Raw genomic sequence first — 25,496 nt, forward strand, 5'->3', positions numbered from 1 at the left:
AAAATTTGTTCTTTAATTTTTATTTCTAAGGACAGCTCAGCTACAATATATTTACCAAAACAGACGTTCCTAACAACATTCAAATGATCTTGAGAGTTTGATAGAGGAAAACCACAAATATCAAAATAATTGTGCCACTGAGCTCATCTTGTGACTTGCCTGCTTGTTTTCCCATAGTCCAGTGATTTGAATGAAAAATGCAGAGAAGCAGTATTTCCACGTAGTATGTACGTAGCAGTAGCATCTGGGAAACTAGCAATGTTTTTGTCTTCTACTCAAGTCTCCTACTCACACCTCACAGCACCTCAGAAAAGTACATATACCTTTGAGAGGTTAGCTAACTCTGTTGAAGTGGCAAGCGTTCAGTTCAGTTAACTGTTTATTCAGGCACCCAATCTTCTGTAATTCTATCATATACAAAAATTATTTATGTTCAGATATTAATAGCAAAAAGCTGTGAAAGGGGGCCATATCCAATAAACCCAAACAAAAAAAATCTGGGCAGTAAGGACCATGGGGAAAAAAAAAATCTGTCCTTTTCCCTCAAACAATCTGGAGTACTACTAACAAAACACATCTCAGATGTACAGAAGAGCTGTCAAACTTGCTCTGGTCCTTAACTATTATCTTGATGCATTTACCTCACTGGATGGTAACAAAAATAGCTGTAGTCACCATTTGCCACTAACATATACAACATCCCACATTCAGTGAATCACAGTATATAGCACCCACCTAGGAATTCTAGACATTCCTTCCTTCCCTCCTTTGTGTCTGACCACCTCCAAATCATCCCCTCCTGGGCATTAGAGATTTTCCTCAGGAAGAGCCAATCTGTCAGGACAGCATTAGTACACTCCCAACCTAACTAGCTGCTTAACCAGTATGTGGATATTTCCACAGAAAAGGTAAGGCTAAAAAGTTAGCATCACCTGTCCCAATCCTCTGTAACCTCCATATTCTAAATCTTCCTGCTTTTCTCTCAAACTTACTAAAAATATATGTGGGCTGCCTTTATTTAAAGATGATATCAGAAGAGATTTGCTCCAGGAAGGAATGTCCTCTTGCAGAACAGGCTACAAGGAACTTGTGGGAGACTGCCTGTTGTGCTAACCCCAAACTCCATGTTCTTAACAATTTAAACAGTAAAACTTTCTCTAAATACTGAAATCTTCAATGAAACATTTATAATTGCCAAATCTAACAGCTATAATACCTTTTTTATTTTTAAAAGTTTCTTTATCTTCTTCACAGTCTTCCTGCACATATCACCCAGCTGGATTGCTGAATTTTTCAAAGAATTGCTCTCTATAAAAATGCAAGGGAGTAAGCCTTAAAAGATTTATTTCTTCTCACAATGAAAAGAGGTTTAGCAGCACCTTCCTTATTAGTGGGTAGCCCAGCTGTTATTTTTGCCTAATTGGTTCAAGAGGACCTCTGTTCTTCTTAGGGCAAACACTTCTTACATCATGTGAAGCAGACTCCTTTGTCCATATTAGCCAAACAAAAGCTCAGGCACACCATAAGTGACAATGCGGCTCATAATCCAGCACACATTTGTGACCACTTTGGACACAGTTTTATAACCCCAAAATTTATTTCAGGAAGGGGGAGAGCTGCTGATTTTGGAATGAGTCTCTACCAACTTTCACAGGAGAGTGGGTAACCTTTAATTTTCAAACAATTACTTAAGTGAAATGTGGCAGGTGCTGTGGTAGAGGGACACTTCAGCATCAAGGAAAGACACTATAGATTCTAGCAGCAGGTGGCAGTTTGGAATTGTGATATAAACCAGCTAGCTCATCGTCTCCAGTATGCTATATATAATGATTAGTTCTTTTGAGGTGATGGCCAAATTCTGCAGCTGAAAAAAAAAACACCTGTAAATATTAAAAAATAAGACCAACATGAAGCCCATTATGGTAAAACAGTTTGAAATGATCTTTTTTCCTTAGCGTTTTGAGAAAGTCAACATTTATTAAATGCACCACATTTATCTAGCAACCAAGAAGAAAAGCCACTTAAAAGTTAAACCTCTCATGCTGAAGCACAAATGTGTGACAGTGAGTGAACACATAAGAAATCTTCTTCCAGCTTCCCAGCGTGCTCATAACTATTATGTCAACATTTTATACGTAATCTTCACTGCAGGTTGCTCAAAACACAAATCTACACTGCCTATGAAGTTACCAATTCTGCATCCTGTAGAAAACATAAGGTTACACATCAGTGGTGTAAATGTCCAGGTAAATGCCTCTCTGGAAAAAACAAATGTTGGCATATGTGCCAAAGTTAAGATTACATAGATTAAGAATGCTGTGGGTGAAATGTGTTTGAGTGACCAGTAAAGCAGGAGCGAGTAACACTCAAGATAATATGAAACATAACTTTCCAGAAATTCTAATCAACAAACATCTGTTTATAGAGAAATTCCCATGTTAAATCCACAAGGTGGGGGGCAACTTGTCATGTGCTGGTGTGACTATCTGGCAAAAAAAAAAAAAAAAAAAATGAATGGTCACACAGCACGTACCATTTTTGGGAGGAAAAGCTGAACTTCCCATCCATCTGCTAAAGCTCATAGTCTTCAACTGCAAGATATTTAACCAAAGTAAGAATTCACAGTATGAGAAATACTCTTAAACACTTCCCTGTAAAACTACACATGCAAAAAAAAAAAAAAAAACCAACCTTGTGAGTGCTGCATGACAGAAGGACAAGTGCTGGCATCCTAGCACAGATAAGGAAACAAAATGGTGACAGCAAGTCCTCCAATGCAAGCACCCCAGGAGGAGAGCCACTGACAGTCAGAGCATGGAAAGAAGTTACACAGGCCACCACCACAGAAACGAGGAAAAGATTTTCCAAGTTCTCTACACTCTTCTTTCTCACATAAAAGGACAAGTCCAAATTAGAATTAGTAACCACAAACATTCCCTGTTTCAGAGCAGAGGGAATGCAGACACACAAGCACCTACCTCTTCAAGTAAGAGCAAGTTACTGCAGTTTGAAGCATAAAGTATTACAGAAAGAAGAAAAAAAAAAAAAGACACGAAAAAACAGTAATGAGATTCATCCTGATGATCTAATAGTATCATATCTAAGTACTAATATATTTCATATGTGCTTTTATATATAATACTATGGGAAATGGTATCTTTCCATGAGCAATCACTAAAATCTCTGAAACAGAAAAGCCAGCGACAGACCTTGTAGAGATCAAACCTATACTAGTCCTTCTACACAGCTCTGAAGATAGAGAGGCTATTTTAAGATACGGGAAAGGAAAAGAGGGAAAGAGGACAGGAAGAGAGAAAAGAAGGATGTGAAAAGAGAGAAGCTGTATATGCAAGAGCTGGTGGGGGAGTGGGTGGAGAAATCAGAGCACTGATTATCATGCAGCATCATGCCCTTAAACGTATCTATGCAATTTTTCTATTCCAGCTAGTAATTTGCCTCAATTCATCTACAGTGCCCAAGGCATTTAATTCTGCAGCCAGAGACTTCAATTTTCTCACCTAAGGACAGAAGCTGCAGTGTAACCTAGATCAGTCTGTTCTGTCTACACTGAATGCTGGAAGAAGCATGGCAACCCCACCAGGTCTTCTGATGGGAGGTAGAAACCCCACATAGCAACAGTCAAAAAAAAGATTAATGCACATAGCTGCAGCTAAGTGCTGGCTAACAACAGCTGAGATAAAAGGCTGTGCAGGCAGGAATGTCTGTCAAAGAGGCTGGGCATAAGCAGCAACCTGGCAAGAAGCTGCTATAAGGACAGACTCCGAAATCTTGGAAAGGTCAGATCAACACCAAGCCAATGCAGCTAGCTGTCTCCCCCAGAAAAGGGAAGAAAGAACATGTTTAAGGCGCACCTCGTCACATATTTATTCATTCTTTAACAGCCACATGCTAAACCACCACATTCAGTCATCTCAGCATCACGCCCTACATGTTGGCTTACAGGTATTGCTACAATTCACCTTAACATGTACTGTAAGGCTCTAAGCTGTGCAACAGGTACTAAACCCCAGACCTTTACCAGCCTCTTGGTGCAGCGAAGTCTCGCAGTTCAAGTGGAATGAGTATTCCTTTACATAGCTGAATCTGATTGTATTTATACATTAACCAACTCCACCATACTTTACCGGCACACATTGCATTTTACTGCTTTGCCACGATGAAGTGTCTAAATGTAGGACTTCTGCATATGGAATAACATCACTCAGGGTGATCCATCCAGCATCTACTGCAGAGTGATGGATCCTATAGCACGAACATTCTGAATATCTGTGTGGCCTGCAATAGGCTTGCAAGCTAACACATTTTAGTTATGAACAGCTCATAGCCCATATCAGCATGGGGTTCAGCATCACTGGCAGTACAATGGGATTAGATGACTTTTTTTTTTAAGCAAACCATAGTATTTCCAACATCCTTTCTTAATCTAGCTGCTTGTCTACAGACAAGTCCTGTCCAAACATCTAGCCTTCTGAAACAGCAGCTGTGATTCCAAGGTTGTGTGAAGCACTACGAGAGAGGGAGCACTCTGTATGGCTGCTTAGAAAGCCCAACCCAAACAGTCCTACAACACCATCACAGTCCAACAGCAGGAAACAGAGACAGTTTTCAGCTCCTTCGGAAGGAATTGGGGCAGGAAATTTTTGTCTTTACACTTCCACAGCCTCAGTGGAAGTGTAAACGTACAACAGCTAATAAGGCAAGTGACGATACACTATAGGAGCACAGAGGTCTGAGATCAGGGCAGAGGGGAGAATTACAGTTCCATCAGTCACCCTGTCATTAACCTTTCCCTGTGGGGCCCATCACAACTCTAAGGGTTTCCCTGCAGACATCAGCTCACACCTCAATGCATCTTCTCAGAAAACAGGTCTGTTGCTCCAACCAGGCACAGCTGCTGGGTAGCTCAGAAACCGCCTAAGAGATTGTTACTCTCCGTAAGAAACACTACTCAGAGGACTTACCAAGTGAAAGGAATTTAAAATAGCTACTGTATTATAACAGAAGTTTATATTCACATTTCTTATGTGCCATTCAATGAACAAGCAAAGATGCTTTTCACTCTGGAAGCCAGAAATGCACTCATGGAATAGCCATGACTGTTCCCTTTTTCATAAAGTACTGTCTTCTTGGCATTCTGTCAAGCATGCTCCTGTTTGCATCCCTGGCTCCACCACAAGTTCAAATCATAGCCCATCATAATCCCAGTAATTAGACACAAGTTGGTTTGTTTTCAGTATATCCAAAAATATCATCTAGTTCTCCAAAGTATTCCCAGCATTTCATTGTATATGCATTTCTGGGTTAAAAGTCAAAGTCATTTTAGCAAGGTTCCAGTAATTTGTGTAATTTTTGTTCCAGCTCTGTTTACTGGATAATCATTAAAATAGCACGAAGCAGTGCAAAACTGACATTCACAGCCTGCTTTCAAAGACACACCAGCAGCTTATCTAGAAGTTGTAGATACCCAGTGTAAAACACAGATACATACCTGGAAAACAGTTCGCGGCTGCTGTGACTTAAGAGGCACCATATACTTCATGCAACAAGGTCCATGCTGCCTAGCTGAACCAGCCCCCTAAAACAAATAGCCATTGTGCTCAGCCACAGCTGTTACACATGTGAAAACACCCCAAATCTCTAACAGAGTAAATGGATCACCTCCCTTCAGATGTTAATGTGACACGGAGCCTTGTAGGTAACATACCAGCAACGAACACGTTTGCTTTCTAAACCACATAGAAAAGTACAGGATCTGTTCTACATAAATTAGACTCACTGTATTGTGAAGTGTTCTTGCTTCATCATGTGTCTGAAGTTACTGAAATCCAGCAATAAGCAATCGTGTTAACTCTGTTCACAGCTCAGACAGCCCATCCCATAATGGATATAACTTGAGAATGGCTGGAGTTGGAAAAAGAGGTGCAGCTTATACAGACAAAACTCCCTCCTTTACTACAAAAAACTCTTTCCATAATTTCACCCTCCTGATCTATTCTTTCCTAACATAAACTACACCTTAGGCCAAAGTTAGGGAAAGCACTACTTCACATAAAACAGTTAACTTCCAGCCTAGAAGTTGGTGGCTTGCTATCGATTAGTGCATTTTTTTCCATCACTAAGCCTGAAGCAACACATTGACCTCAAAGTGCTCTGACATGCTAGCAAAACAAAGGAACAGCTACAGATGTGAGCCAAAGTTTCTATCCATTGGTATACTTAATATGCTCCAAAAGGCAGATTCAGATTTCAGATGGTATCAGCTCCTGAAGAATTGTTTAACCATCCTACACAACCCTTACATACCTGCCTCCCAAAAGCCTCAAAATCCTGCACACAGCAATGCCAGAAAACAGGAGAGGGGCAGCAGAATCAGTACATATTCAGAGAAGAAAGAAATTATGGCAGCTATTCCCTCTCACTGCATGCGAGGGAGCTCTGGTATAAGTGAAACAGGGAGGTACAAGAGTTACAGGTAGTTCGGTGGCAGTCCAAGGGCTCTACCGCCAGTCCAAGAATTTGTTATCCTTCCCACTGACAAATGTGTTTAATATTAAGTGCACGTATGGAGCAGAAATAGGCCCAAGATTTATAAAAAGCAGATGCCCAGAGTCCAAGGTATACACTAGCCTCTCAGGGGGCGTACAACGTTCATTCCCCAAGTTATGTGTGTATTAGGCCTTTTGTCAGGATTATGAATAGGACATTAAAAGATTTAATACTAAAAGTCTGCAAGATACTAGCAGAGCAAAACACATATGCACCTTGCACAGTATAATTAACAGCACCATACTTCTGAGAGCATGCACACACAGCTGGAAACAAAGTCAAGATAGACATTTCTTTGGTGTAATCATAGGCAACATCTGCCTCGTCTAGCATTAGTGCCATCAGCTCAGAGATGGAAAGTCATCAGGAACATAACAGGCTCAAGTGTGTTCCAACCACCTTCACGGAAGCCAGCTACTTCAAACTAAACACAAGCCTATAAATTGCAGTAATAAACTTACTGGTACAGCACTTTGACAAGGCAGCCTTAAGTAGTAAGGAGATCTTGTACCAAGCCTGAAGGAGCGGCTGGCAACAGAGACACCCTTACATTTCAGATACATCTAACCAGCTTAGTGGCTTCACACTTCCGAGGTAATTCTGAGGAAAGTTTCTAACACAGAGGAGGGATGATGTTTGGTTTCCCCTCCCTCCAGGTACTGGTTACATTTCCCGAGTCCAATTTTTAGGTGTCAATTTCTATTTTCTTGGTGCCACCACGTGGCAAAAATGTGTATTGCCATTTTACATGCAAAAGCCACTTCCACTCCACTCTAGAGGCCACACATTCTGCAATGGCTGTACACTGAAAGGTAACGTCATTTACACGTGTGTAAGTATATATGAACACTGTGCTTCACTTCCAGATATTACAAAAGTTTAATTATGCAAAATAGACTGAAAATAAGCAATGACAGAAGACCAGAGGCATTTTGTAACAATTGCACCATCCTTATCTTTGAAGGGAGCTCATTATTATCCATGTAAAATACATAACCAGGTGTGTTTAAATAGCTGAAGTGACTAGGTTAAGGGTTTGGGTTTTTTTCATTGCAACATACAGTGAATAGTCACATACCAATGCCAAACATACCACCTTCACAAAGTAGCTACATCAAAAAGTGCATTACAGAGTTATTTGTGGGGGTGCGGGTGGGGTTGGGAGTGGGGGGTGTTACGTTCCTCATTGATCCTGAGAAGGCATGTGTTTTAGGAAGGCATTTTAATTAGCCCTGTCACTATAAAGAGGGCACCAAAGTGTCTCCCTGCCAGCCTGCAGAAGCTCTGAAGAGAACAGGACACAAAATCAGCTGCACCTAGCCAAATCTAGTATAAACGCCCAGCAGAAAAGGAACATTCATTTGCTTTCCACCTTCCCAGCCATGCAGGCTAACAGAGAGAAAGGAGAAAGAAGAGCTGACTGCTAGGAACTAGCCTGTGTATATTTATGTTCCCAAGGGAAAACATGCCAGCTAAAAAGCAACTCATTCCCATTATTCCCTCTCCTGTGCTGTACAGATGCAATATAAGAGACTGCATGGAAGTTGCAGGTGCTGACTACACACCTCTTCAGCCATCAGAAACACCTCCACCTGCACGCGCACACACAGAGGTACCACCACTACAAATTTATTAACAACCCCCACTGTACTATCTAAGAGGCATCAGGGAAACAGGGCAGAATATCATACTTTCCTAAGACTGAATTTTTTCCTTGCCTGAAAAGCATGGACACCAGTGGGTGAGAGAAAAGGATTAGCAGTCATCTGAGGTAGCCAGATGAGTAGCTTGCCAACAGGAAAGAAGCAAAAGTCCTTGGAGGAAATGTTAGCAAATGCAAGTAAAAAGCTCAACCCACTCTAGTTTAACAAGTGAGCGTGCATCAGTTGAGCAAGTCACCCACAACACATGAAAGAAAAGCCTTCCACAACTTTAAGGTAAACATATTACCATAAGAATTACTGTGGATTCAAAGCCAACATATTTAACCGCTGCCACAACCCGAGCATGCATGCATACTTACCACAGCTTAACCGATGTGCAATAGCCTGACTTGTGTTCATGCCCTAACAGTTTAAAACTGCTTAATAAGGTTCAGAAACTTGAACTGTCAGTTTAAAACTGCATCATGGCAGCCTTGCATCATGGCATGAAGACAGCAGTGGTTATGACAAAACAGGATATTCTTCAGAAGACCTTAACTGAATGGCACACCCATCTAGGAAGAAGTGTATTAGCAAAGAAAGAACAGCTAGGCTCTCCAACAGAAGGACTGCCAGCACATTTATCATCAGGAATGAAAAGCATTTTGACAACATGGGCTTTAAGGAAAGATAGGATGCTATTTGAAAAGCCACAACAGGCAGCAAAGCAGCAACCCTACTGACATCACTGGGACTTGAAAGAGGTGGACTTACCCTTGCCAAAAAAGTATAAGACCCTTCAAGCAAAGACTATGCACGTACCTTGGCCCATACCTCTAGCTTTCATCAGTAACCTGTCCATTATTTTTTGCCAGGCCCTGTTAAAGCAGTTCAGCAAATAACTTCTACTCCTAGAACTGTTCAGAGGGACATCATGACATGCATTATACCGAAATGCAGCAAAGGCTCCTGTTTGTGTGTGCTTTGGTACATTAGCATTGAAGTTCTGATCTGGAACAGCATAATGCATCTGTGCTGTACACCGTCAAACAAAGCCACAATTCTAATCTTACTCATTTGATCTGTGTGTGACAGAAGCACAATACACAGACCCTGAATTCACTCCAGGAAAGAACAAATCTTTTCCTGTCCTTTATAGTTTTAAGCCATTGTTAGACAAAATGCAAATACATGAGGTTATCACTCTTGATCCTCAAGAGCTAGAGATGGAAGAGGAAAAAATTGTTCCCTGACTGACAAGGTGCAAGGAGACTCCACAGAAATTTGTATGTAGGTGCATCTGGTCAGTTAACAACAGCTTTTGTAGACATACATTGACACACAGAAGTCTTTTGAAAAAAAAATAATCCTGTTCTGTAGCAGTGTAGGCATGCAAGTTTGTATGCATCCTTTAGCCAGAAAAGAACAGTTTAGTGGAAGAAGCAAAAGGCTGTGAGCCAAGAATAGTTCTAATCCTGTTGTGATTGGGAAGTTAACCTGAGTCTGCCTCTCCCCATGCGTAAAATGGGGATAATTAATCCTCACTTAACCATGTAAATTAAATAATGTTTCAACAGTGCTGCAAGTGCCACATATTAATTAATGCCTAGGTAATAAAAAAGGAGGAGGCAGAAATGGAGCACTTTGCTGCTTACCTGCAAGTTAAAGGTTGTGCCGCAAATTTAAAAGAGGAGATTTGGCACTTGGAAAATGAGACCCTAAATTATCATTCAGTCTCAGAAAAATTTTTTTCTCTCTCTCTCTTTTTCATATGCACAGCACCTATCAAGCACATGAAAGCCAGGCACACATCATTGTGCAATTCGTATACCTGAGTAAGCTGATGTTAACCAAGGAAACCCCATAAACAAATACATATAACCAAAGGTAAGGCAAACCTAATGGGAAGATCCATACCTTGAACACCTTCCAGAAGCAGATCAACCCCCTTTCTATAAAAGCTGAAAGCAGTTTCATAATCTTCTTCCTCCTCTTTCTTCAAGGCCAGTTTTATCAACTCGCCTGCTTTCTCCAAGTAATCTTGTTTGCCAGGCTTGGGTTTTAAGCTTCCAGTAAACAAACTATGGCTTTCCCTCTCTCCTTCGGGTTTGTTCCACTCCTGCTCAGGTGCCAGTGTGCTTTGTACTGGGGGTTCAGAAGTAAGGCAAAGGCCAACAGCTCTGCTGGGAGAACTTTGGTTGGATGCCATTCCATCATCTAACTCAGCAAGAGAGTCTACATCAACTGTCAGAGAGATCAGGTCACTGTCACTGGAGAAGCCTGGAAGTATAGTCAGAAAGACATCCATTACTCTAGATTCCTCATATACATTACCTCCAAAATTCTTTACTTCATCCAAAGATTTTAGCTGTCTTCTCACTTATGCAGCTTCCCAAGATTGTGCACAGCAACTCCCTGCATGTAAAGCTGTCTTTAAAATTATTTTTTAGTACCTACAGAAACATGGTTTTTAAAATTAAGATACCAGCTACACAGAGCAATTGGTCTTCATTTTAATACTGGGAATGAAGAGACCACCACCTAACACCCAACCTAAACTTTCAAAGACTGCTCACCATTGTGCTCCAGGAAATTACAAAACTAACCCTTTCTGTGTGAGTGCTATTAGAAAAGTCAATCAGTAGAATCTGAATTACTGTTGCAAGAAATCCCAACATACTGTTTTAAATCAGTAAAATGAAGCATTCCAAAACCAGTAAATTAGGAGCTTGGATTAACACTGCAACATGCAGCACTAACATCTACCATGTGTAGTCTTCTTCCTGTGCTAACGCGTGGTAAAATGAATTAGCTTACACTTTAACTAAAATTCGAGATAACGCATTCTATTTTACAATCACCATAAGGTAAAAGTATATATATTTATTGCAAGCTGACTTTCAGTAACTAAACCATGGCAACTTAGCAGGGTTATTTGGAAATAAATGGCAATAAAGGTATTTTACACCTACACCATTTCATTCTGTAAAGACTAGCATCCACAAAAAGCATTCACTCATAATTATCATTTCCTAATAATTTAAATTCCACAGATGTAACGGAAACAACTTCTAGATCTCACCTCCGCATTCCGACTGGCTCGTAAGTGTCACATCATCAAGCCCACTTAAATCCTTCCGAACTGAAAAGGACAAGAATGACAAAAATGTTTCTGACATCCCTTTGTACAACAGATTAGATGTTCACTTGCCATCAAAATGAAAGGGCATGACGCTACTACAGGTAAAAGTACATAATATGAAACTGCTCTTTGTCAGGCTATCAGAGATATCCATTTGGTAACACGCCATTAGAATTGTGGCAGTGGTATTAGATTTGCTATTACTCACTGCCTCCGAGGTTAAAAAACAAAACACAAGTGCTTGCTTGGGGGGGACTAATTCAAACTTCAGCACTCCACCTCATTTCAATAGCAGCAGCACTTTAATCCCTATTTCTCACTGCTCTAATGATTTTAAGGAGACTTAAAACAGGGACATACACACTAAAAAGGGGGGGGGGGGGGGGGGAAGGGGGGGGGCAGGGTGAAGATAACAGGCCAGATTTCAGTCTCAAAAATGTCATTCCAGACTAGTACCCTGCATGAGACATATGGAGCAAGCCACAAATTTGGCAGTGCCACCTGGATATCAAGTAGCAGTTTGTTTTATCACCTTGGCACATGTACCCACTGAGGCAATAAAACAGGCAACAAGGTCAAGACATTTAGCTGTTTGTACACACAGAGAAAGCAATTTCTGAGCTAAAACCTGGTGTCTGTTTTTTTCTGTATTATCGACAGTCAAGAGTTTATCCATATTATCAGATAAAGCATTCAGACATCTTCAAAAAGTATGAGGCAGCTGCAAGGACCTGACTCAAAGGTAACTCAAACTTTCTTTTTGATTTTGCAATTCTGGAGTCAGAGGGAGTTCACAATTTATGGAAGAGAAGCAGGAAGGCACTATAGAAATACTGCTTTTCTAAAAGCTAGTGAGAGGAAAAAGGCATGAAGGAGAACACATTACCAGCCACTCTTTGTCTGAAAAGCAAGCGACAGTGATACTTGGTGACACAAGACTACTTGAGAAGAGGTGAGGGTGCACAGAAGACAATGCTCCTGATCTTTTCAGAGGGACATAAAAATAAAGTGGCCATGCAGAGAAGAAAAGTGCCTGTGCAGTCCTGCAAGAAAGAAGGCAACCTCACAACAGAACAGTTGGAGGAAGACAGAATATTCGTTAATTACCGTATTAATAATGGGCCATTCGCCTGTCTAATTTAGGGACAGCAATGTCAAGTTTGGGTGTGGAGGACTGAGAATTTATGAAATAAAATAACATTTAGGAGTCCAGTTACTTGGTTCAGTGAAGAGAAACTGCTAACTAAGGAATGTATAGGTGGAAGCAGAGCTGACTGATGACAAAGGGTGCAGACAGAATGAATGGAAAAGCTGTGACAGGGGTGTGCTGGACACTCAGATTAGATGAATTAGAATGCATCCACACTGCATATTTCAGACAGACCCAAGTTCTCCTACACTCCAAACAAAACCGCATTTGATCTTCTTTTGCAGCCAACTTTACCAGAAGCTGTATGAACACAGCTAGCATGGCACAGAGCCTGAGCTAATAAACTTTGCTTAAGGTCAGGTTTAGAGCCCAGGTCTGGCACCACACAACCATAGTCATGGGGGTTCCAGTCAGCCCAAGGGGCAGGAAGAGTCTGAACTGTATATGCTTATTTCTGGGAAGATAACGTAAACATGGTAAAACATGAGGAGGGAAGAAAAAAAGAATGAAAAAAAAATAGGTTCCCAGTGAATTCCTCTAGAATTTGGCAACTGGTATAGAAAGACTTTTGGAGAGGAAATTGGACATTTGAACATTATCCCATTTACCCAGAGAGGAAAGACAGAGTGACTGTCAGGAATATGAGATGAGTATGACAATGCTGAAGTTGAACATGAATTCCTATACTTGTCTCCGTCTTGCACAATTTCACCAGTTATATGAGGAATAAATGCAGTTTCCAAAAATTGGTGGAAAACCTGGATAACCTGGCCTCTTGAAAAGCCGGTTTCTGTGAAAGCCTTAACTGCCAAACTGCTTTTACAAGCAAGACACCTATCGCTTATTTTGGTACAAAAACATTTCTACTACCATCAGTTTGTATCTTCTACCATTAATGTGCAGACATTCTGCAAGATGAACTTTGTCTGAAAGGAACAGATAAAAGTGAGAAAACACAACCAACCCTTATAAGCAAACACCAGCACCTGTTAAGGATTGACACTTCTCAGTACAACAGCTTGAAGGACCAGTGCCCATGTGGAGGCCCTTTCATGCTCACAAAAACTGACACAGTGAACTAGTCACAGTTGACTATGATAATCAGACTGGGGAAAATTAGATGCAGGCAGGATGCCCTGAGGAAAGGCAGGGAGAGAGGACTCAGAGCCGAGTATTGCCACTGCCATCTAGAGGCCTTAAAGACAGATGTTTCTTTCTGTTCCTAGTCTCCCTCCTCCCCCAAAATTTAATTTCAAACGTAAGAAAATATGAGCTGGAAGACACATAGGTTTTTAGAAAATATAACTCCACAAAAGTCACATTCGGCATCTGGAAATCCTGTGCTCTGTTGTTGCAAGTATCCACTGGAAAGCGCTCCAGCCGATTCAGAAGGATATCAAAGAATTTTTCTACTTTACAGCATTTTTTCCTTTCAATATTTTATCTCACATAAAGGAAGTGTTTTTCTTCTAAGAATTAGTCCCTTGTGAATAGGGAATAGAAACGTTCATATTAAGCATTTTTAGAAGCACTTTTTCCTTTTATAAGGCACGGTGTAAAGTGAGTGCATTGTTAGAATCAGGAATGTTAAATTTCACAGAAATAGTGCCCTTTTAAAGCTAGTTACTACTATTTATAACAACTACCCTCTGTATTTAAACAGCTCTATAACCTTCCCTTCACAGAATGAAATATTGTGGAGGCAATTAGTTCATTAACATCACAGAAGATACCACAAAACAAAATGCAAAACTCCCTGCCCACGTAGAACATATTATGCAACTAAGCACAAAGTTATTGACACAGAGAGATCACAATGGCAAGTTACACATCCTCAAGCAAAAAATAAACAAACCAACCAACCACTATTAGAAAACACAACTCTTATTCAAGCAGAGTTTCACCAAAGCAAATTCTATGCCAGTAAGACCAGAGGAAATTAAGTAGTTAAGAAAAAAAAAACACACTCTCAAATAAGCTTAGTAAGTATTTGTATAGTAATGTGTATTTACACATGAGCGTAAAACAGTTCCAAAGGAAAATCTGAAGGGCTGGAAAAGAATTTCTTAGAAGTCACAAGGATCCAAGCATACCTCAGAAATACGTAAGTATCTAAAAGACTGCATGGTTTAAGCTAGCTAGCTCAGCCTCCAGAGGCAGGCAAGAAGCCCTAGCACAGTATATATTTGGGCTGACTGACCCTACCTTACACTTATACTATTATTTAGTGCAAGTGAAGTGCCACTAAGATTACTTTACATGTGGCATCCAAGCCAGCACGTACATCTTTACACTGTGCTAAGGAAATGCAACCATAGGAAAAGGGACACACCTTCCATTGCCATAGCACAACCAGAAAACATTAGCAAATTAAGGAAGGTATTTCCAGCCTTCAATTGAACATAGCACGCACTGGCTCTAAACACACAACCTCTCAGACTTTAAAGAATAGGGAGACTTTCTCAGTAAACAAAAACTGCCAGCATTTTTTAAGAGACTTAAACAACTTGCTTATCTCCCCAACCCCTGCAGTAGGCTTTAACATTCACCATGCCCGTATGTTCACTCCATTTTAAAATAAGATACCAACTATCTTCTGGATTTTACTAAGCACTGAAAGCATGGTGACACCCAGAGCCTGAACAGCTGAATGAGAACCCTCTGAGATGAATGGAGGAGTTCAAATCTTAGACCTATTTTTCATGTTGCAGGCAAATTCAGACACTCATTCTTGTATTTATTGATCAATCTGAAAACTGTTTTAATGTCTGCAAATTTTTACAGCTTAAGACTTGGGTCATGATTAGTAGTGACCATCGCCACACTGTTCGCCCAACCTTTTGGAAGCAGGCAGGATCATGTACATTTAAACCAGAGGGTTTAGTTCAGTTAGCATCAAAAGCAGTTCTCTTTGAGCAACAGAGCACTAGGACTTCCAGAATGGACTAAAACACCCAGAAAACTTCCTCTTAGAAGCAAACTTCCAGCAGTACAGACAGAGCTCTGCTGAGCTCAACTTCTCTTTTCTTAATCCCAGCTCCGGCATTTCTGTCATACCAAGCAAACAGAGACTGGATGTCAGTGCTCCTACAAACATGGCTCTTGTCGTTAACGTGCTGCTTTAAAACAGATCACGCTATAAGGTTACATGAGAAAAGCAAGCAAACCTTCAGAGCTGCAGTCAGACAGGTTGTCAGTCAGAGAGTCAGACAGAGGTTCAACAGGACCAATCAATTCGGACCCATCATGCACCTCTCCACCCTGAAAATAAAGAGGGAAAGGAATTATTTAGCCAACGTGCACAATGGAAAGTCTCACTGTATAGAAGTGAGAGTCAAAATTCAATTTTCTAACCAGTGAATGCTCCATTACTTTAGAGTTAATGTATTTAATTAAACTATATAAGCCTGCAAAATAAACAAGGGCTTTTGATTAGGCCATGTCTTGTCTGGGTGCCACAGACTGTCCAGGTATCTAAACAGTTACCCACTGCAGCTTCAGAGCCCTGAACCATACAGGCTGCAGCAGGTTTGCCTGTAGACCCCAGGGTTTAGCAGGGAGAGAACAGAGATGCTCCTGCTCTCCTGCAGCACATGCAGTCTGTGCTCTTCAGGGCCCTTCAGTGGTGTTCCCAAGCTCAGCAGATCCCTCCCGCACGCCTGTTTGCCCATCAGACTAGTGTCCCCACCATGACCCACTACCTTGAGTTCAGTCATAGTCAAGACTGAACAAACAGGGAAGACAAGGCCATCCCAGCATATAAGGAGGACATTATTCCCTCCCAAGCCTGAAAGAAATCAAAGGTAAGTGAAATAACAACAGAAGCAATTAATTGTACTAGAAATCACCTAAATGTTTCTTTTAAATTTCTGATTTGCATCTCAGATGCACATTTTCCATGCAACTTTAATAAGAACTGCACCATTTCCAAGGCAGTGTTACAAATGGGCACTAGTAATCTCCCTTGAACTAGCCCAGCTAACCTGCTTTTCGCACCACCCAGCCCATTTTGCTGGAGTATATAGTATACAGATACAGCACTCCCTTCACTTGTTTCTACAACTTCATTGTCCAAGTCCATCTCCCCATGGGTATTTTCACAAAAACCTGAAACAGAACAAAACCACCCACGAGCGAAGCTAAAAGACCCAGGACAAGACGGTGACTGATCGAAACCTAGGGCTTTCTTGCAGGAAAACATGGCACAACATCAGCTAACAAATGAGCCTAAGTTATTAAACCTGCATAACTCCCCTTGTAGACATACCTGCTCTTACAAAAATTAATGTCTTTCCAGTTTTATTCATTCCCATGCAAAGCCAGAAAAGGTCCATTAGAAGGCTACAATTAATACCTTTGTTAAGGAAGGGAAGAAAGCTCTAAACAAATACCCAAAACCACAGGAGTATTTCCAAAGAACTGAAAGAGTGCAAATGCAAATAAACTGAAAAGCAAAATATTCTAACTCCATCTCCCATTTATCATTGCCACCAAACCTTAAAGAAAGTTATTTTAAGTAAATAAGTCTGCAATAACTACATCATGAAAACAAGTGAAGATTTTTAAGCTTCGCTGCAATTTTGCTTTTGCATATGTATCATTTAAATATACGTAACAATTAATACACTTAAGTCCCATCTCAGCCAGATGAGTTGCTATCATGTTTACATGTAAATTTATACTTATGTGTTTGCAGAATGTTAGACTAAGCTACTGAAAACAAAAAGGTTTGAAGGAACTACTGAAAACAAACTGCTTCAGATGTAATAAAGAGGAAGTTTGGATCAACATATTGTCCTAAAATACGTTTTAGAGAATGGTTCTTACAACACTGCACAAGCAGCATGTTTTTACTAGTTATATGCCAAATTTGTTGTCATGAACCTGAATCCGTAAAAGGCCATAAGAGAACAGTCTATACAGTCTTCCTTCCTTTCATTTAAACCACAAACATCTACATAAAACACAAACAGTGACAGTATTTTAATAACTTCCCCACTGAACACCTGGATTTAGTATCACAGGTTTTGCTCACTGTTCAATAAACAAAAAATCCAAATCCCTTCACCTGAAGTTCCTGTAAAACTTTCCACTTTGTACAGGTGTGGCATAGGGTTTTTTTAAAAGCCCCATTTCTAGAGTGAATGGAAAACTCCCAGTCACTTCACAAAGTATGTCAGATCAGCTCACTGTCACTCCGCAGTTTATTAAGTAAAGCAGAATCAGCACTATACTTTATTCATATCAGTAAGAAGCAGATACTTATGCAAATACTAACAAACCTTAAAAAACTCTTCAAGCTGTTTGCTGTTATACAGAGCAGGGATATTGGCAGAAAACTGCAGCAGATCTTCAGCACATTGCCTTCTTTCTTCAATCACAGTTTCATCAAATCGCCCTGGAACAGACACACAGATTGACAGTTTTAGAAATAACTACACATTTATTTTGCAATAATAACTACCACACACACAAAAAAAAAAAAAAAAAAAAAACCAACCACCACACAAAACACACAAACCCAAGACAAAAGCACCTTCTGAAGACAATGCCCTGAGTCTATAAAAGTCGTTCCAATGCTTCAGGAAGAACATACCAAGTCTTCAAACTTCCTATTCTCAATTGTCCCTAGAGTCCCGTCTTCTGCAATCCACTCGGATGATGAAAGCTGGCAGCTACAACAAGAATCCTTCACCCTCTCATCGTAAGAATATGTGAGGCAACACTCTTGATTAGCCAAGAGACACTAACGGATGTCCAGTGTTATCTAACAATAAATGATACATGCACAATTTGACAATATGCCAGTCAGTGTCAGCCTTGGTTACGGCCCAAATCCTGTAAGGAGCTGAGCAATCTTCACATATTCTCAAGAACAACGCACAATATGAGTGGATAGTAAATGAAGTATTGCTAAAAGCCCCCAAACAGATCATCAATTCCAAGGTGCCATTTATTGAGGAGACAAAGTGTAGGGGACATGGTGAAGCCCTGCTACGAGGCACTGAAGCTTTCCTCTGATGTAGCTCCATGTAGACAGGGTCTCATCTCCTCCTGGATTCAAGAGGTAAGCAGAGCTGGGAAACAGCTCATTTACTAAAACGTATGATCCTTCCCTTTTCCCTACCCAACACTCAAGACATTCCAATTAGAAAAAACACATTTAAAAAACAATCCCACAGTTCACCTGAAGAGATTTGCTTCTCAGGAGAAAACCCTTGGATTGCTACCTTAAATTCACATTCTTCACAATTGCACACAACTTATTTTAGCTTTTCATATCAACATCACTTTGTTGTTGAAATAGTTACAAGTTTACAAAAGGAAAAGGGCAGAGGTTAACAGTAATAATTGGAGGAGAACAGAACAGATACTGGAATAGCTATACAGAGGGAAAAAGAGGACTGGGAAGACAAGTTCAAGAAACAGTATTGCTATAACAGCATGACCAGAAAAATAAGAACCACCTGTGACAGCTCTGTGGCATTAACCTTTGAAGAGGACAAAAGAAACATTGAACATAGAAGCAAAATTCATTTATACTTAGAGCAAGCAAAAAAATAATCCCAGAAAAGAAGTATCAAAGCAGGATTCTTTCCAGAAATTCTTCAAGTAAATAGCTCCTGCCCATGTGGTACCAGAAAAAAGAAAATAAAACTAGAAAGACACACGCATACTCACAAGATCACAAACAAAGCTTTTAGGGGTTATTTTTCCATGAAAGAAAGGAAAGACATCGTTGGGCTAATTTTCAGCTGGATCAGTTCCATGACTTGTTCACCCTGCCCTTTCAGCTGTACAAACAATAGCAGCTGTACAAAAGAGCTAGCAACAAGCAAGGAGAAAGAAGGCAAAGGCAATGCTACCACGTTGAGTGGCAACGCTGAAATCAGGCCCCATTAAACTGCTCAAACTTCCTATGTCTTCCAAACAACACTGGGGGTGCATTAGGGCTTTTGCTTCATTTCATGCAAAATACGGTATCGTGAAAAAAAAACCTTCCCTCAGTAAAGCACAACAGCACAGGCCAGTTAAACGAATCTATAAAATAACACAAACACTGTTATAATGCAACAGAAAATCAATCACAGAGAAGTAAACACCTAACAAGGCCAGAAACAGGTAACTTTTGCAAGAAAGTAATGTGCTGTTTTTCTTGGCTTCCTAGGGAACTTTTCCCCACTTTGCTTCATCATCAAACCCAATAAAAACTAGTTTTTCTCATCCACATCTCAGTACTTCCACTGGACACCAGACAGGACATGTCAGGACCAGCATTGCCAGGCTGACCAGAGCACGTTCACCAATTGTCCAGGAAACTGCAAACCCCACCAGTATGAGCCGAGCCCGCGGGCCCTTGGTAGCACCACAGCACATGCTCTCTTCTTACGCAGCTGCTGTTTCACAGACTTTGCAGAAATATAATTACATTTGCAACTGCCTTCCCTCTCAAATTTAGCCACATGAGTAAGAGGCTTGACTTTCTGACAGCACAATTACATAAGCCTTATTTTCTTAGGAAGCTGAGCTAAAAAAAATGAATACATGTTTGAACAGAGTTGTTGAAACATTAGTCACTGTCACATTTTCCAGCTCATCAGCATCATGATATACTATCAGGACAACCACTTACAGAACTAGAGGACTTGGGGGGAAGGAAGAACATAATTCAGTACTGGTTTGTTCACAGACTATCTGGCATCTTGCTGGCAGTTTCATTCCCAGCCAACCCTGACTAATTCCTTCCCTCTCTCCCTTTTTTCATACTTTCAAGCAATCTTGTATTGCTCAGCACCTTCATTACTACCTTTCTCAATCAGATGTTCAAAGGTGCTCAGATACCCAGCTGACTCTTCAAACATTTCTATCAGGAAGCCTTTGTGCATCTAAATCAACATTATTTCCACAATTCTTTACATCTCTCAGACAACATGGAAGCTTCACTATATGTCCATGTCTTTCCAGGGTTTTAGGAAGCATCAACTACAATCTTAGCCTATGGCAAATGCATTAGCACAGTTCTGCTACTCCCTCCAGCAGTTTTCCATTCAGTATTTCTTATACAAATGGAAGCCAAACGTAAATTCCTGTAAAGAGAATCCACAAATCATTTTGTGGAGCAGATCTGAACAAAACACCGAACAAAACTAGTGTTCATGTTTCAGTTAGTTTAACTCTCACAAGACTTCCAACTGTAAATCACACCCAGTTCTTAAATATGCTACTTCATTTGGTATTTTCAAATTCCAGAAGTATCCTTATCTGAGCTTTATAATGTGGATCACCTCTCTGACTCACTGCTAGCAAGTTGTCAGTATCTGGTGGGTTTTGGTTTCTTTTTGTCAGGGCAGGGGGAGTATTTTTTTTAATACTAGAATACATTCCTGCAGTTGTTAGATACAACACATGCTGAGTACAGATTTACCGGTATTCTGGCAAAATGCCATGTATAGCCAACATACGGGAATACTTAGTGTCAAAAAAAAAAAAAGTTTGAAAAGACTGAAGAAATTATGCATATTAGGGTAAGGAGAGTAATCACTACCCAAAAATAGGTATCATAATTGCTGCATAACAATTCAGAGAAGTTTTAACTGATCTGCTAGGACATTTTAAAGTCCCATGCTCAAGTTCATTATGTTCTCTGCATAAAATGGGCGGAAAAGGTTCAAGCAAAGTACAGAAACAGCAAAATTATTTCTTTTTCCCACCCATAACAGGTTTCATGCTTTGATGTGACCAGCTCTATTGTAACAGCATATAAATACATGCACTTGCACTTTGTAATTATCAAAAGCTGTAGTATACCACATGCAACATAGGTCAGTTCTGTGGGTGTGGCAAGCCTTTGGTTGCATGAACTAGGGAAGCACAGCATGACCCATTTGTTTTTAAATACGTCTCACACCATCTCCTAAAACTCTGCATGCTGAACTTGAGATTCTGCTCAGGTTTAATACTTCTACTACAAGCAAGTCTGACTGTCAGAACCACCAATGCTCATTTCTTAAAGTGTACTCTGCTCAGAACTATATATATATACATTACTTAAAGCACACACATATAAAAAAAAAAAAATCAACAATAAGCCAGCAACTACTGGCAATGCTAATTAGTAACTAGTTTAAAAACTGCAACAAGTGCAGTATTATCACAGGAGAGAAACACTGCAGAAATGCTTCATTAAATCAGCTTGAAAACAAAAGGTCTTAACAGAGGTGGACCTTGCAGCTCACCTCTAACTAGACTGAAATCAAGTTTGTCAAAACTGAAAAATCTACTAAGATTACATTTTTCCTCTAGTACAAAAAGTATTAAGACTGATCTGCAGATAAATGCTCTAAATTTAAATAAAACACACAGCTTTTATTATGCGTAGAAGTGAGACTGAAGGATGCACAGTAAAATTTTACGCGTAAATAGAAACCTAATTCTTAAATTGAAGAGTCAGACATTTCTGTTCCTTTCAGCTATGCATGAATCATTTAAGATTTGTTTTTACATTACCTCCTCTTCCTTGTATTCTTCCATGGCTCAGCTTCATTCAAAGGTAGTGGGCTTTGTTTTGGTTTAGTTTTATTTACAAAAAAACTCTTTGAAATTAACTACATTGAATATTTCTGTAATTTCCTTCTCTTACAAGGTACACTGCAGTCACTTGTTCACCAAATACAACAGAAGAAGGCTGTCTTTCAGAAGAGATTTCACTCAATTCTTCCTTTGCTTACAGGGCTAATTAATGTAAAAACAGCTAATTTGCATTTCTGAAAAATTAAAATTATTTAATATATTAGAGCCCACATTTTCTTCCACCCTGATTCTCTTTTCACCCTTCACTTTCCTCCCTTATGAGCAGCTATCATATCTTCCAGGTGAAATTAAACTATGCTTCGCAAATATTAGCTTTGTAAATACTTTGTCCAGGGAGCACTCTATAAATCAGATATAAAATCACGTCAGGATGAAACTAATACTATATTCTCTATTTCACCATTAGGGCACAATTTCTGACCCAGCGCAGAAACTTATACCACTTCCAACTCCATAAATAAGCAAAAATAAAATTGCATGAAATTTGATTACAGTGAAAGACAATTTAAACTAGGAATTTTACCCAGCTCTGCACAGAGCCGTAAAATCTGCAACAGAGTTCTGACTCCTTCCCTCTCACTTAGTTGGCCCACACAAGAAAGGGCTAAGTCAGAGGCTCCCTAAAAGCTCTAGGGGCAGATTAGACTTGGGTTATAAACTAACTTCAACTTGTTCAAGTCGTTTATGTCAGTATATTCTTTAAAGCATCTCAGTCCCGTGCCTACACACAGCAGACATCAAAAACAAACAGTAAGTAGTGAAAATTACACGTCTATGGCAGTATTTGGTCCTGAAACAAAGGGAAAATTTGTGCTTTCCAGGCTGAGGTTTTGCCTCCAGCGGGGTTTCATACAGTTTCTCGGCACTCAAGGCAAAGGAGGGCCAACAAAAACCTACAGAACTGTAACCCCAGGCAGTATTACATTGCTGTCACACAAAGTGGTGGAAAAAAGGCTGACTAAACAACCTCGGTTTTTGCACTTTCCAAACAGACAGGCTTGACTATCCCAAAGTAATAGTAGACGCCAAAAAGAAGAAAAAAAAAAAAAAAACCCACATCAAAAAAAGTAGAATACAAAAATAATTTTAAAAACCCAAACAAAACAAAAAAAATGAAGAAAAAGAAAACCACACAGACCAAAAAAACCCACTAAAAATGCAGAAAAATCATGAAAAAATGCTAGGATACACAAAAGCACACAAAAGCTTATACTAAAAGCATGCAAAAATGCTAAAAATGTTTTGCACATTTTTCTATGTGAAGTATGTAGTAGAACTGCCAAAAGCATACCAGACACTGAAACACACTAAAACTGTGACACAGGGAAAAAACACACAAAAACATGCAATAGATGCATGCCAAAAAATGTGCAACACACTGGATGCTAAAACATGCTAATATGAGACAGAAAGAGTGTGGGAAAATACGCTCTAGATGCATGCTCAACATCGCTATAAATTCTACACAATGAAAACCTTCAAAAATCTGTGCTAGATGCATGCCAAAACACACCAAACGCTGAGTGGATACTAAACCATCCACAACACAAGGAAAAAACATGCAAAAATACATGTGACAAACATGGAAAACAGGCACAACACATGGAAAACATGCAAATACACACAAAAGCAGGCACTACATGCATGCCAAAAAGCACCAAATGTGCTGAACACTAAAAATGCTAAAACAATATGGAAAAAACACGAAAAAGGCATGTGGTAACAGAATGCAAAAAACAAAAACCAAACCCATGCTGGATGCTAAAAACACCTAAAAGCACATCATAGATGCCTACAAAAAAAAATGCTGAAAGTGTGCTGCAGGTTTAAAAACCCATCAAAACATATTAGAAACAACGTGGCAATAGAAAACAACACTGCTACCACACCTCAGAAACAAACAAAAAAAACCTTAAAACTTGGCAAAAAAGAGTTTGTGGGAGATGCATGCCAAAAAATGCCAAACTTGCTAGATGCTTAACACACCACTGCAGCAATGCCAAACATGCTGTGAAAACCCTTTAGGAACCAAAACTCACACCCAAAATAACAATGCAAAATTCACACCAGAAACCTTGCCAAAAAAAGAGCATACGTTAGATGCATTCACAGAAATGCCAGATAGGCTGGACACTAAACACTGTGCAAGGTGCATACAGAAGCTATAAATATAGGCTGAATGCTTTAAAAAAACAAACAAACAAAAAAACCCAACCCAAAAACCACACACAAAAGAACCAACCACCAAACTAAAACAACTTGTAAACACCACGAAAAGACCTTAATAACCCCAAAACACCTAAGCCTGGCCAAAAACACCTTACAAACTGAAAAGTCTGCCTAAAACCACATCCAAAAAAAGAGCACATGGTAGAATTATCAAAAAAAAAAAAATGCCAAACATGTTGGAAGCTTAAAAACCTGTTAAAATGCCTGATAATTGCATGTGGTGCTCTGCAGTTAGCAACGCCAAAAACACAACAAATACACTGGACACATTAAAAAGTGCTGCAAAATTATTTAAAATCCACTGAAAAATCATGCGGTACATGCATGAAAGAAAAGCTACACTTAAGGAACACCAGATACTAGATGCAAAAAAAAAAACCAACCAACAAACAAAAAAACAAACAGAAACCCCAACCACACAGAAACATTGCAGCAATGCCTTAGGAACCCAAAACCACACCAAAAAAAGCATAGAGTTCATACCAGAAACCTTGCCAAAGAAGAAAGCACACAGTAGATGTTTGCCAAAAAATGCCAAACGTGCTAGATGCTCAAAATCACACAATGTACATTAAAAAAACACACAAGCTGGATGCTTGAAAAAACAAAACATACTAAAACACCATGAAAATGCCTTAGTAGCCCCAAAACCACATTAGAAACTAAAACGCCTGCCAAAAACCACACCAAAAAAGAGCACATGGTACAAAAAAAAAAAAAAAAAACCACCACGAACACCAAAAAGCACCAAACATTTTGGACTGACAGCAACACCTCAGAAATGCCTTAGAAATACTCGAAAAAAGAAGTGGTAGGTGCATGCCAAAAAACACGAAGAAATCCTGGACACAAAGAACGCCACAGCCATGCCTTAAACAAAAAAACCACAATACAATGCATGAAATCCTCATCAGAAATCTTGCCAAAAAAACCTAACCAAAAAAGCACGTGGAAGATGCATGCCAAAAAACCACTAAATATTAAAGTAGGTGCACACCAGAAAAAAGCATCAAGACAGACCAGACGCTTTAAAAAATAATACGCTGGAACAACTCATAAATGCCACAGAAATGCTTTAGTAACCCCAAAACCACTTCAGAAATCAAAAAGCTCAGCCAAACCTAAACCAAACCAAGAACACATGGTAGATGTAGGTAAAGAAAGGCCAAATGCT

The 25,496-nt window shown here is 39.7% G+C and overlaps 1 protein-coding gene across 9 annotated transcripts in view; it reads right to left on the minus strand.

Moving 5' to 3' along the window:
• Window positions 1–25,496, minus strand: part of RPS6KC1 (ribosomal protein S6 kinase C1) — a 91,283-nt gene that overhangs the window by 55,432 nt on the left and 10,355 nt on the right. For 8 of the 9 annotated variants that reach the window (XR_008824875.1, XR_008824874.1, XR_008824876.1 and 5 more), the window contains 4 exons: window positions 17,785–17,900; window positions 15,670–15,763; window positions 11,293–11,352; window positions 10,128–10,490 (listed from right to left, as the gene is read on the minus strand). Coding sequence is in view for 5 of the 9 variants with exons in the window: in XM_056356975.1 (XP_056212950.1) it covers window positions 10,128–10,490; window positions 11,293–11,352; window positions 15,670–15,763; window positions 17,785–17,900 (633 nt within the window). In the remaining 4 variants the exon portion in view is untranslated. Of the gene's footprint in view, window positions 1–5,509; window positions 5,568–10,127; window positions 10,491–11,292; window positions 11,353–15,669; window positions 15,764–17,784; window positions 17,901–25,496 lie in introns of those variants that run through there. The other variant, XM_056356978.1, reaches the window with a different exon arrangement.

The sequence above is a fragment of the Falco biarmicus genome, chromosome 12, assembly GCF_023638135.1.
Source record: "Falco biarmicus isolate bFalBia1 chromosome 12, bFalBia1.pri, whole genome shotgun sequence".
Classification (NCBI taxonomy): Eukaryota; Metazoa; Chordata; class Aves; order Falconiformes; family Falconidae; genus Falco; species Falco biarmicus.